General features: G+C 57.9%; 2 protein-coding genes across 2 annotated transcripts in view; both read left to right on the top strand.

Annotated features, from left to right (window-relative positions):
* The window catches only part of RHO (rhodopsin), a 5033-nt gene extending 2933 nt beyond the window's left edge, over positions 1-2100 (top strand). Inside the window, exons 3-5 of the mRNA XM_004692360.2 lie at positions 431-596; positions 688-927; positions 1940-2100. Coding sequence (XP_004692417.1) covers positions 431-596; positions 688-927; positions 1940-2050 — 517 coding nt within the window. The 3' untranslated portion in view covers positions 2051-2100. The remainder of the gene's footprint in view (positions 1-430; positions 597-687; positions 928-1939) is intronic.
* A 7099-nt stretch (positions 2101-9199) lies between these two features.
* The window catches only part of LOC101634728 (histone H1oo), a 6018-nt gene continuing 1448 nt past the window's right edge, over positions 9200-13769 (top strand). Inside the window, exons 1-3 of the mRNA XM_012732083.1 lie at positions 9200-9317; positions 12056-12315; positions 13053-13521. Coding sequence (XP_012587537.1) covers positions 9200-9317; positions 12056-12315; positions 13053-13521 — 847 coding nt within the window. The remainder of the gene's footprint in view (positions 9318-12055; positions 12316-13052; positions 13522-13769) is intronic.

Here is a 13769-nt window from a genome sequence, read left to right as displayed (position 1 = left end):
TCTTTGAAGTCGGTTCAGTGAGGACATTGAAGCATCCTCACCGCGTGCGCTGGGGGCCCTTGCTCCTCGAACCCACATGAAGATCCTTTCGTTACTCTGTGTGTCCCTCTGTGGCCCAGATGCCCACCACACCCCAGTTTGTACCAGCTGCTGGGGCGCTCTCCCCCTCCCCCCACCAACCTCCGCCTGCAGAGCCTGAGCGCTGGCCTCGGGCCGCAGGGGACACGGGCAGCTGAAGAAATGCTTCCGGGTGGGTCAGGCCACAGGTGTGCCCCGGGCGGTGGGGTGGGCCACACGGGTGGGCGCCAGGCAGGTGCGCACATCACGCAGGTAGCCAGGTAGGCAGGAGGGGGCGAGTGGCCCCAGGACGAGGCCCTCGAGGCTGTGGCTGTGGGGTTCGTGCCCCTCTGCTTCACCCTGCCTGCCCCAGGTACATCCCTGAGGGCCTGCAGTGCTCGTGCGGGATCGACTACTACACTCTCAAGCCAGAGGTCAACAACGAGTCCTTCGTCATCTACATGTTCGTGGTCCACTTCACCATCCCCATGGTCGTCATCTTCTTCTGCTACGGGCAGCTGGTCTTCACCGTCAAGGAGGTACCCCCCCCGGGCGCCACCGGAGGTCTCAGGGGGGGCCCAGCTCATGCCCCGCAGGCCCAGTCTGGACACCGGCCCTGGGTCCCTGCAGGCAGCTGCCCAGCAGCAGGAGTCAGCCACCACCCAGAAGGCCGAGAAGGAGGTCACGCGCATGGTCATCATCATGGTCATCGCCTTCCTGATCTGCTGGCTGCCCTACGCCAGTGTGGCATTCTACATCTTCACGCACCAGGGCTCCAACTTCGGCCCCATCTTCATGACCCTGCCTGCGTTCTTTGCCAAGTCTGCCTCCATCTACAACCCGGTCATCTATATCATGATGAACAAGCAGGTGCCTGCTGGCGGGGTGGGAGGGGCCAGTGCCCTGGGCAGTAGGAGCCCCCTGAAAATTAGGGTGAGTGACTTGGTGTCCCCAGAGGATAAGAGTAGCCAAGAGAAATGCAGATTACCAGGCCACCTAATCAGATGTTCCAGGCAGCCCAGGAATCTGCCTTACTTTCTTTCTTTTTTTTTTTTTCCAAAGATTATTTATTTATACAGAACTGGTATACAAGCCAGAGGTGCAGGGGCAGTAAGAGCTTTCACCAGACACAGAGTGGGGAGCAGAACAGGCAGATCTATGAAGTCCACTGCTGAGGGGAGCAGCGGGCAGGTCAGGAGAGGTCTGCTGCGCCCTGTGAGTCAGCGCTAGGGCCGGGGATCGAACTCTCACTGAAGCGGCTGCAGCCAGCTTGCCGTGCTGTGTCCTAACCTGTTGTGCCACCAGGGAGGGCCTGGAACCTGCCTCCTAACAAGGTCTCCAGCTGTTGGTTCTGTATGAGACTCGCTGGTCTAGACGGTTCTGAGGCCTGCTTTACAAGTCAGACATCAGACGATCGAAGCCCCAGGCTAGACCAAGCTGAACACAGAACTAGAGTCTTGTTCTGAGGGCCGAGGGGTAAAGCGATCCTCCCGGGTAGCACAGTGCTCTCTCTGCAGAATCCATCACCAGCTGTTAAAACACAGTCTCTGGAACAGGAGACAGCTCAAATCCCAACTCTGCTCTTCATTAGCTGTGTGACCTTGGGCAAGCCACTTCTCTGTGTTTCCACTGCTTCCTGCATAGGAAGGGGAGAATCTCACAGTCCTCGGCTAAGTCCAATAGTTACAGACAGCCCTGGGTATCCAGATAGCACCGTGGAGCGCCTTCAGTGATGGCGGCCCCTTGGGTTTGGGCCCTGGCAGTCTGGGGTGGGGTCACCTGTGCCTAGCAAGTTCCCTCCAGGGAGCCAGAGTGGAGAGTGGAGTGGCAGGTGCGTGCACACTTTGGGACACCCACCGTGACGCTTCCCCTCGCCTTCCAGTTCCGGAACTGCATGCTCACCACCGTCTGCTGTGGCAAGAGCCCGCTGGGCGATGATGAGGCCTCCACCACTGTGACCAAGACGGAGACCAGCCAGGTGGCCCCGGCCTAGGCTCTGCTGCAGCCTGTCGGAGCCTCGCACCCCCGCACCCACCCCAGAGACAGCGGCCTCTCCAGGGGCTGTGCCCACAGAACCAGGCTGCACAGGCTCCCTGAGTTTAAAACAAAAAAGTCAACAAGAGGAAAATGAGGGTCCCACTCAGCAGGCAAGGCCCCGGCTGGAACCCCGAGTTCCCCGGGCCTGGTGAGGTCCGCACGGCTCCTCTCCAGCTCACCTCTCTGGAGCGCGACTACGCTGACCCTCTGGAGGGGTGTCCCAGTTCGGGGAGCAGTGTCTAGCCCAGAGGGGGCTACACAGTAGGTGCTTAATAAATGCTAGCTGGGCGAAGGAAGGAATGCATGGAGGAGCAAGTGAAGGCGTGGAGGGGAGGGCAGCTTTTCTAGATTCTCAACAACCTTAGCAGCGGCCGCTCGTCCTTGGCTAATGACCTTGAGGGTCATTTTTCTCCCTGGCCTCACTCTTCCCTGTAAACTAGAAACCCCACATCACCAGCCCTGCTGAACGTAGCTGCTGTGACCAAATGTGGGTGGGCAGAGAGAGAATGCGATGTGCGTGTGGATGTTTTAGCACTTTGTACATGGTAAGGAGCTGTACAGGTTGTAGTCGACAATACACATAATATCAATTTATTAATTAATTGCAAAGATCAGCTCCTTTTTTCTGTTTGGGTGATTTAAAAAAAAAAGACAAATTATTCCTTTGTTGTATGATTTTTATTTATATTTGCATAGAAGAACTGGGGCACAGGCCAGAAGTGCAGGGGCTGAGAGGACTCACCAGAGGCAGAGCGGGGAGCAGAACAGGCAGATGGACGACATACCTTGCTGAGGGGAGCAGCGGGCAGACAGGAGAGGTCTGCTGTGCCACGTGGATCAGCTCCCCAGCTGGGATCAAACTCGTGCCGCCCTGGAGTGCTGTAGGCCACAAGGGAGGCCCCCATTGGTGATTTTTTTTTAATTGAAGTAGAATTGACATACAGCATTACGTTCTTGGTATATCACACAGTGAGCTGACATTTGTATGCACTGAGAGATGATCACCAGATATGTCTCTTCACATTTTAACACATATTTGCTTTATCACATCCTCTCGATAGTGAGCACTTTGAGACTGGGCAAGTCCTAAGCATCCAGCCTTAGCAGGTTGTCAAATGTTAGCCGGGTATGGAGGCCAGACCAGGACTGGGGGGCAGGCTGCAGGGACAGACAGACCAGGGATGCTGAATGCACCATCAGACTGAAGAAACCAAGGCCCCAGGTCCCACCTCTGGTCTGAATCCAGGCCCAGAGCCTCCCTTTCCAGTGCAGCCTGTCAACACATAGGCCTTTCTCTTAGTTTCTGGAAATTACCTGCTCTCCTGGAGCCCAACTTTAATGAAGAGCTTAGCTTCATGTCATCCTGGTCATGAAGAACTTAGAAACAGTGGGAATTCAGCTGGGCTCACCACCCTGGGGATCTTCACTGGTCCCAGATTGCAGCTCCCTTGATGAATGAGTCCATTCAGCTGCTCCAGGCTATTCTCCATCCTGGGGAAGCTTTACTGCAAAGCTTTCTGGGAGGCTGGAGCTTCAGGATTGGCCACCTAGTCGGCCCATTCTCATACCACCAAAGCCAGAAGCTCAAACATTTCCTGCTCTGCCTGGAGACCAAGACAAATTGGGGCATTAAAAGCTCAGCTTCTACACCTGGTGTTAACAGTGGTGGGTTTCATTGTTCTCAAGCTCTTCATCCGCAGGGTGGATTGATACTGGGCAGCACCCGCAAACCCAGGACTGACCCTGGGTTCTGTCTGGGCACCCAGACAGATGGGGTGGGATGGAAGGAGCAGACCTAGGGATGGGGAAAACCCCAACTGTGAAGTCAAGAGACCAGGTGAGCTGTGAAGCTGCTAGCAAGCCTCTTTGAACTTCTCGGTCTACAAAAGGGAAGCTTAAACTGGCTTTGAGGGGGTCAGATGAGAGTATTTCCTGGGACTCAGCAGATGGGGGAGACTTGGCATTACTTGGGCCTCAGCTCAGAGTTGGCCTTACCAAGCATCCCTCTGTTAGGGTACCAGGCTGGAGATGTGGCTCCCAAAGGTTACCCACATCTTCCAAGGTGGGGGGGGCAATGTCCTTGAGGAGTCCAGAAGAGTGGGGCATGTGATATCTAGCACCCCTGTTTTGCCCCTTTCTGCCCTCTCTCCCTAAGTAACGTCGCTGGGATTCCCTTGCTGCTACCGATAGGATATTCAGCTCAATTGGGCTGAAGCGTGAGAGAGAAGTTACTGGCCCATGCGTGTCAAGCTTCAGGCACGTCTGGTGCAGGTGCGCAGGTGGGGCAGTCAGGCGTCTCCGGCTCCCCTCCTGACCTCTCCTTCCCTGGTGCTGGCTTCAGGCCCAGGCCCACTGTTCCAAGAGGTGGAAGAAATGGTCTCCAGCAGTTCAAGGTGCAGCAAGCCCTGCTAAGCAGGCTTCTCCTTCCCCCAGTGCCAGCAAAGGCCCAGCTAGGACTCTCATTGGTTGGAGCTAGGTCTACAGCCTCAAGCCTAGTGCCAGCTGGGAGGGGTTTAGCCTCAGATTGGTCAGGCCTGGGTCACATGGTCACCCTCGCAGCCCAAGACAGTGTTGACCCCACCAGGTCAGCAGGCAGGTGGGCAGGAAGGAGCCTTAAAGAAACCCAGGGGTGTGGAGGCGTCTGCCGTCCAGAGCCGGTGGCCTCTGCCTAAGGCAGTGAGGTCCAGCCGAGCCAACCTGCCCCTCCCATACCTGGGACGCAAGAAAATCTCCATGGTTGAGTCCATGATGTTGCCCTCATTGCAGACACAGCTTTGAGTCAGGGTGGCAGAGGGCGGAACAGGGGCATCTCACTGCCCTGCCTGGCAGACAGCCCCTCAGCCCAACCCACTTACTGTAAGGTGCTGTATGTTAGGTTGACCCCACAGCCAGAGTAAAAATTCACTCCAAAGCCAGAAAGTCTGGGGCCTCCCCAAACTTTGGCGCAGCGGGTTAAAGCACAGCACTGAGAAGCTAAAGCCACTTCTGCATGAGTTCTATCCCCGCCTGCCCCGGAGGTGACCACATGGCGCGGCAGACCTCTGACCCGCCTGCTGCTTCCTCAGCAGCGTATTTCGACAATCTGCCTGTTCTGCTCCCCACTCTGTCCCTGGTGAATTCTCTTACTGCCCCTGCACCTCTGGCCTGTACCCCAGTTCTGTGTGCATAAATAAATCTTAAAAAAAAAAAAAGCAAAACAGAAAGTTCTACGGCTTTTCCTGATAGTGAGGAAAATCTGTTTGCCGTCTTGATTTACAAGACAACTACTGACGGACAGGCACCAGTGCTGCCCACGTAGGCTGGGCAGGGGGTGTCAGCCTCATCGCCAGCCTCCAAGCAGCAGCCAGATGTGTGAGTGCCCAGGCCAGGATGCGCCGTGGGCTCAGGGGGGCTCCGACGCGGCCAGCCTTGGGGTCCCACCCCTGCTTCCCCCGACCCACCTCTGGGGGAAGAAGGAGAGAGTCAGCAGACTCCCAACTGCAGTTGCTGGCTGCCAGCAGCCTGCTCCCCGGGGTGCCCCTCCGGCCGGCTGGCCTCCGGTGGAGTCCTTGAACCTCAGGAGATCTCAGTCCCTCAACTTTAAAGGGGAGACATCGTTCTGGGTAGAATTGTCTAAAGGGAAGATGGGATGATCGATCTAAGCGACGCAACGCACAGCAGCGTGCAGGAAATCTGAGCCCAGGTGCGAAGGAGCCTCGTGGTGGGCAGCAGACTGGTAACGGGGGGCTGCAGGGAGGGGAAACCCAGTGCTAACTGCCCCCCCAGTATTCACTCCCTTTCTTTTAGTAACAACACCCCAACTTCTAGCTAGGCACCCAGCACAAGACCGCCTCCCCCAGTTTCTCTTGCACCTGCAGCGGCGTGACCTCAGGACTGGGTGGGGGGGTGTCATCAGCCTCTGGGCTGTACACTCCGAGAATGGAAGTGTCGACACTTCCTCTCCCCTCTCCTCCTGATGGCGGGAATGTCGTCGTGATGGCAGGAGCTGCAGCAGCTACCTGCGATCTCGAGGTAGCATCTGTGGGCCCAGAGGAGCCGTGCACCGAGAGAGAAGGACCCGGCGCCTCCCGTGCTGCCTTGCGGCCCTGCCCCACTTGCGCTTGAAGAGTCTCCCGAGAACGTGTTCTCCTCGCGGCTTCTAGTTTGTGCCACTCTTATTTTGGAGTCATAGCTGGTTTCTTAACTAACAGAGAGCTTGCAGGTGGCAGCCCAGGGTCTGAACTTGGGAAGATCTAAGTGCAGGTCCTCTCTGAACTTCAGCTTCTTCATGTATAAATAAAACAGTGACCATAAAATATTTACATGGCGCTTGAGCACGGCAGCTGTTAACTCTTCGTCTACTGCGCTCGCGCATGGATCGACCTCCAGGCAGGGAGCAGCGGCCCAGGTGTCCCGACAGCACAGACGCCGTGCAACCGTCCCCGGACGTTCCCGTCCGCAGTCCTCGGAGCTACAGGGGAGCTGGGTGGAGGGCCCAGCCAGTGCTCCACGGTGGTGGGCGACTTTAGCAGGGCTCAAATCCCACGCAGACTGGGAGAGCAGCCCTCCCCGGCAGGCGGCTCGCCATCACTTCCCTGTAAAAAGGCAATCCCCCAGAGGGGTTTTGAGATCACGCAGCGCATTTTAGAACTTCTTCCCTCCAAACACAAAGCTCTATCCTGGCACTGCCCAGGAGTAGGGTTTCAGACGAAGCTCATGGGAATGTTTATATCGCTGAGTCTTTCTCTGTTTCTCAGTTCTTGGAAATGCCCCACAAATGTGATCAAGACTGCTCCCCCCTGGCGCCAGCACCACGTGCCTCTCTGCCGTCTCTGTCTCCTGCTCAAGTCCGAGCTGCTGCAGCTGCTTTTCATCCCCGGCCCGACTCTGCCAAACTGGGCTCGGGGTGCACCTCTACAGCAGCCGTGCTGAGTGCCTGCTGGCCCTGGCACACCACCGGGAACAGCAGGCACGCCTGCCCCCCCCAACTCACCTGGAGCTCAAGAGCCACTGCGCCCAGGAGGCAGCTGCTCCTGAGGGTGCTGGAGGCCCCAGGGGGCAAGTCCAGAGAGGGCCCCTGGCTTCTAGGGGGCCAGGGCAGTGCCATCCAGGCTGAGGTCAAAAGAGCAGTTGGAAGCAGTCAGAGGAGGTAGGTGGGGCCCGGTAGGCGAGGGTTTCAGTTTGCTTTTGCTGCGTGGCAAATCGTCGCCAGAACTCACGGCTTCAAACAGGGTGCTGTGGACCGAAGCTCTCCACCCTGTGGGTCCGCTGGCTGCTCTCTGCTGGGCTCTCCCAAGCACCCATAGCGGGGCAGGCTGCCTGGATGACAGGGGTAACTGGGGCGGGGCCTCTCTCTACCCAGCAGGCTTGTTCCGTGGCAGTGGGTCTGGCACACCGCATCTCCACCATGCGCACTGGTCAAAGCAAGTCACAAGGGCAATTCCAGGCCGAGGAGTGCGGAAGGAACTGCGAAGTTACAATGCAAATGGGTGTAGACTGGGCAGGCGTGAAATATCCGGTCATTTTTGCATCCACCTAACACACTCACACGCGCGCGCACACACACAGGAAACAGAGAAGTGCCCGCCCTTAGCCCAGTCCTAGAGCCACAAGTGGTTGAAGTGTGGGGTTTTGGAGAAAAGAAGGCACCCTCGCCCGGGGTAATGGGGAGCCTGGAAGGGGTGTGGTAGCTGGTTTCACCTAGAGCATTCTGATAGCCAAGCCTCCTTCGGTCTGGACTTGCAGCACTGGCGAGTTTCCTGGAAAAAATTTCCAACCATGAAGAGACTACATAGAGAAAAACGCAAGTCTGTTCTCTGCCTTAAAAGCCATGCCCGCCACCGTTCTTACTGGGGTCCGAATCTTTCAGACCTCATTCTGTGCCTTTACACACATGCATGTTTTCCCCAAAGTGGGACACATTCAGATACAGTCTGGGCCGTTCTTTTTTTACTGCTGTATACTATGCCACTGTGTGGCTAGACCATATGATTGCCTCTTGATGAATTCCTGCTAAGGATGGAGCAATGTTGTGGCAGTTGTAGCTTTACGCCCAGCGTGAAGCAGGCGGGGGTGGGAGGGGGTGGAACGCATCCGTCTTTAGTTGGATTAGACATTGCCGACTTGCTTTCTAAAGTGGCTACTGACTTCCTCTCCCAGAGGAAGTCTTTCTTCCCATCCTGGATACCCACTATTGATGGGTGTTCTGCAGGGTGTGAATAGCGTCTCATCCTTGTTTTAAACCACCTCATCATTTTAAATGGCTGCAGAGACAGTAAGGGAATCGTTTAGCCAGGCCCTGAGTGATTCACTTGGAAGTTAGTTCTACTTTTTTTTCTTTTCCAAATAATGCAGCAATTATTTCTTTTCCAACTAATGCACTTCTAGAACAGAGAAGTTGCTGGCCTGAGGGAATACCTCTCCAAAGAAGGCTGTGCCCCAGTGTACACCCCTGGCAGAGGCAGTGAGGGCCTGGATCCTTGCCAACACTTTGTCTTTAATTTGTCAATTGATGGGAAAATAATATCTTATCATTGTTTTAATTTGAATTTCCCTGAATGCCAAAAAAGTTGAGAATATTTTCCTGTGTTTATTGACCTATCTGCTGAATTTCCTATTCATATTCTTTGCCCGTTTTCCCAGTGGACATTTTCCTTATTTGTGGCACCTTTGCTAAGCAATTTTATTTAAAAATTGCTCTCTCTCATGACTTAAAGATGCCCACTCCGGCAAAACCCACTGGTTGGCCTCCAGCTGCTGCTATTTGAGAAGGTGAGGCTGGCAGGGGCCTGGGAAGGGGCGTGGCCTGGAGATGGGCTTGGAGGGACAGGTGTTCCCACTTCCCGGGAGAGCCTTTGGGAGCGGAGCGCAAGGCACACAGCTTAAATGACTCAGCCGCCATCATCTCGCCTTGGGGCTGAGCAGAGAAGTCAAGCAACTCACGGAGGCCACACAGAAACCAGGCCACGCTGGTGCCTGGTGGCCCAGCCTTCCCGCCCCATCAGCGCCAGAGCCTGCGAGCCAATCGGGGGCTAATTGGAGTGGGGGCGGGGCGCTGGTATATAGCCAGAGGCAGGCGGGCAGCCTCACACCTGGGGCAGGCCCGCCACCTGCATCTGCTCCCGCCATGGCTCTCGGCGGCGGCTCCTCTACTTTCTCTTCCGAGACCACCACCTCCTCGGCCTCCTCCCTGCCCTCGACCTCTGCAGCGGGTTCCTCGGGGTCAGATGGACCTGAAAAGCCAGGTGAGCCGAGGGCGGCCGCGCCCCCCTGTCGTGAGCGCCCTGTGGGCCCCAGCCCTCCCTCCGACGCTGTGCCTCCACTCCGGCCTGGCCCCCCACACCCTCCCTGGAAGCTGTTGAGGTCACATGCCCGCTGGCGGGAGAGCTGATGCCCACTGCATCGGGCCGGTAGGGCTGGGATAGAGGGCAGAAGGCCCCAGCGAGGCCGGGGAGCAGACAGCTGGAGCCCATTACCTGTGGGGGCTGGGCTGGCCGGGGCTGCAACTGCAGCGCGGCTAACTGGAGGGACGGAAGCCACAAGCATTCGATCCGGGGCTGGTGGCACCCACACTTTCAGCCCACAAACAATGCCTTGGGGCTTCTCTGAGTATGGGGTTCACTGAGGCAAACAGCCCCAGCTCATTCTCTCAAGTGCTCCCAGGCTGCTGGACGAGCTGCCTCACGAAGGGAAATATTCAAACCAGGGGCTTGTGCGTTCATGGCTGTTACCCCTCTGGGAGGTGAGGGACATCTTTCTGGAGAAGATGACCCTGAAGGACGGCTAAGCCTCGCCCGGCGGAATGTTCTGAGTCGCTGCAGGAGCGCAGGGTAGAGATGTTCCACTGATCGGGGAAGTCAGGGCGGCTGACTCAGCTGCTGAAGGACGGTGAGGGCCCCTGGGTGTCCATGGCCAGAGACGAGGTGCTGAGGTGGGCATCTGGGGAGCTCTGGCTGGCATGAGTTGGGGAACAGTGGTGAGAGAGGGCAGGGGGGTCAGACTGGCCTCCCAAGTCCTCCCGGAGGCGGTGAAGGACTGAGCTCTGGAGAGGCTGCAGGAAGGAAGCTGGGCCCTGGGGCCAGGGGAGAGGCCGGGCTGGAAGGACAGAGGCCTATGGGGAGGGAGGCCCAGGAGATCCCTGGCGCCTTGTGTGGGTGTCTGGGTAGGCATGAGGGGGGTGCGGTCTGGGAGCGCAGGTTTGGAGGAGACAAGAGTTCTGTCGCAGCTGGCACAGTAGCCGGTACCTGGAGTGAAGGGCTGAGTCCAGCAGGGGGCACCGGAGAGAGAAGGGGTGTGGGTGGCCTGGAGGCAGGCGAGCTGTCACCGCAGGCCCAGGGGCCCTAGCAGCACCCTCGGGTTCCTTGGGAGGGCTCAGTCACACATGAACCATTCCCACAGTCCCTTGTGCTCCTCCCACCCCTGTTTTGATCCCTCCCCTCTGCCCGCTGAATGTCTCCTACTCATAGTCCTTGCTAGTTTTCTCTATCTTTCCCTGATCCCTCGTTTGGGTCCCCTGTATTCCTCCTATAAACAAAACCATCCAGTATTTTTCTTTTTCCTCTGACTTCACTGAACATGATCCCTTCTAGCTCTATCCATGTTGCCGCAAATGGCATAAGTTTATCTTTTTCGTTGCTTAGTAGTATTCCGTTCAGCATATAGATTGCCTCTTCTTAATTCAGGCCTCTATTTTGGGTGTTTAAGTTGTTCCCATACCTTGGTTATGGTAGACAGCGCCTCAGCAAACGCGGGGTGCAGGTTTCCTTTCCAGTTGCTGTTATTGTGCCCTGTGGGTAGACCCCTAGGAGTGGCCTCGCTGGGTCAGGGCGGCTCCGTTCTCAAGCTCCGGGAGCTGCGCACCCCTGGTGCAGTGGCCGGGCCCGTTTGCGCTTGCGCCCGCCGAGTGAGGGGTTCAGTTCCCCCACATCCTCGCCAGCCTGGGTTGTCACCGGTTTTTTGATCTGGCCGTTCTCACCTGTGGGAGGCGGGATCGCGCTGTAGTTCTGACTTGCATTTCCCTGATTATAAGTGATGCTGACCATTTTTTTCATGTCTGTTGGCCACTCGCATTTCTTGTTTGCAGAAGTGTCTTTTTGGATTTTCTGCCCATTTTTTCTGCCCAGCTGTTGCCTTGTTTTAGTTACATTGTGTACGTTTTTTGTAGATCTTTATGCCAACCCCTCATCGGTTGTATGGAGTGCCAACGTTCTCTCCCAGTGGGTGTCCCTTTGTTTTGGTTTCTGTCTCCTTTGCTGTACAGAAGCTTTTCAGTTTGCTATGGTCCCAGGTGTTGATCTCCGTCGCTTTGTTTCTGGAGATGAGTCCTCAAGGAAGTTTCTGAGGTGTATGTCATGGAGCGTTTTGTCTATGTTCTCTTCAGTGTGTTTCATGGTATCAGGTCTTCTGTTCCAGTCTCTTATCCACTTTGAGCTGGTTTTGTGCATGGTGTGAGGTGGTGGTCTGGGTTCATTTTATTCATTTATTTTTTTTTTGCAAACGGTGGTCCTGTTCGCCCAGCACCATTTATTGAACAGGCTCCTTGTTCCATGGCGGATTCCAGTTGGGCCTGTCAAGCACGCCCGTCCCAATGCTTTCAGCTGAAGGGACGCGTCAGGACCCCTGCTCTCTGGGGCCCTCTCTTCCTCCTCATGACTTTCTAGAAGAAGCAGGCTGCAGGGCGGAGAGTTCCTCGTGGGCAGGGTTTGGCAGGTCTCACCAGGGGGCTTCCAGCTGGCCAACTGAGGGTTGCTCTTTCAAAGGATGGTGGCGTCTCTCCTTGAGCCTCAAAGCCCCTGGAGCATGCCAGCTCCTCCCTGGCACTGGGAGAGGCCCTGGGGCCGCTCACGGGCACAGGGGACAGTGCTTGGTGCCCCTGCCCACCCTCCTTGGGATCTGGCCCCTGGTGGGTTGGTCACAGCCTGTCTGTCGTCGATGGGGCCTGAGGGTGGCCTGGACTTGGGCTGACGCCTGTGGTCACCCGTAGGCCCAAGCCACACTGTGGTCCGCCGGATACGCCGCCACCCACCTGTGCTGAACATGGTGCTGGAGGCGCTCAGGGCGGGCGAGCAGCGCCGGGGCACCTCGGTTGCGGCCATCAAGGGTTTCATCCTGCACAAGTACCCGGCAGTGGACGTCATCCGGCTCAAGTACCTGCTGAAGCAGGCCCTGGCCACGGGCGTGAACCGTGGCCTCCTCACCAGGCCCGCTAACTCCAAGGCCAAGGGCGCCACCGGCAGCTTCAAGGTGCGGCTGGGGCCGACAGGGAGGGGCCGAGGGGGCGGGGCGGGGAGGGCTGGGGTGTCACCGTGGGACCCCCGTCTTGGTGGACAGGGAGGGGCCGTGCGGGTTGGGGGCTGAGAGCAGTGACATCAGGGCTGGGCCTCCTGCTGGCTGGGGGTCCTCACAACCCTCGGGGCTCACGCTCTCCCTGATGGCACACGTGACCAGGGTAAGAGTCACCCAGTGGGGGCCGGGGCGGAGGAGCGCTGGAGGAAGCTGTGAACTCTAAGCCACTGTCTGGGGCACCCAGGTGGGGCGGGAGGTCGGGGGGAAGAGCTGGTGTGGAGAGGGGAAGGTGGGGGGCCTTCTCAGAGAAGGAGGGGAGCAGAAGCAGCATCCCTGGGAAAGCATGGGGGCGTCAAGCGATGTTGGCCCGAAGTGCCGCGCAGGGGCCTGGCTTTGCAGCTTCCAGCTACAGCTGCCAGGGGAGCAGGCCTCTACCTGCCCCCAACCCCACCCCGCAGGAAGGGCTGCTCCCAGCCGCCGGTGCGGGAGGGAGCCAGGCTCCGCTCAGCCTTGGGTCCCCAGCTGCTCACCTCACACACCTCCCGCACAGCGCCTCAGGCCTGGCTGCCTCACCTGCACAGGCGCATGGGAGCAGCCCCTGGTCACCTACTGCTTCACCCCAGTCTTCCACAGGGCATAGGGCATGTGGGCCCCCAGAACTTCTCTCCTCAACCCACCACTCTCTCCTCCTCCAGCTGGTTCCCAAACACAAAAGGAAAACCCAGTCCAGGAAGACATCCACCAAGACAGTGCCCAGAAATGCTGGGGCGGCCAAAGAACAGGACCCCAAGAAGCCTAGCAAGGCAAAGAAGGTCCCTCTCAACCCAGGCCAGGCCAAAAGGGAGGCCAGGAAGCCAGGAGAGGGGAGGGCGGCTCACCCCAAAGCAGGTGCAGCCAAGGAGACCCCCAAGGAATCCAGCAAGGCAAAGAAAGACCCTCCCTGCCCAGGCCAGGTGAAAAGGGGGCCCAAGAAGCCAGCAGAGGGGAGGACGACGGCTGCCCGCAAGCCAGGCGTGGGCAAAGAGAGGGCTCCCCAAAAAGGTGGCCGGAGCAAGGACCAAGAGGCCAGGCTGGGCAAGGCCCCCAGCACCCCCCAGCAGCCACACAAGGCCGCAGAGGCCCCCCGTGCTGGGAAGGCAAAGACCACAGGCAGGAGCCCCCAAGGTAGGCAGGGGCGGGGGAGCGGGCCCCCGGGGTGTGAAGGGTGGGGGGTGGCTCGGGGGGCGCCTTCCTGAGTCTTGTGAGTGTGATCCCAGGCTTGACTTGACCTGGTGAGAACAGAAATCGCTGTGACCATGGGGGAGTGGGGAGCTGGGAGAGAGGAGTTTGACTTCAGAGTGGAGTTGGGGTGCTTCCGGGGGGGCTGGTGCCCGGAAGGTGGCCGGGGTGGGGGACTGGTGCCCAGAAGGTGG

This window comes from Condylura cristata, unplaced genomic scaffold (genome assembly GCF_000260355.1).
Source record: "Condylura cristata isolate star-nosed mole 26May11 unplaced genomic scaffold, ConCri1.0 scaffold00033, whole genome shotgun sequence".
NCBI classification, from domain to species: domain Eukaryota; kingdom Metazoa; phylum Chordata; class Mammalia; order Eulipotyphla; family Talpidae; genus Condylura; species Condylura cristata.
Note: the sequence above shows the minus strand (reverse complement) of the source record. Positions and strands in the feature narration are given on the sequence as shown.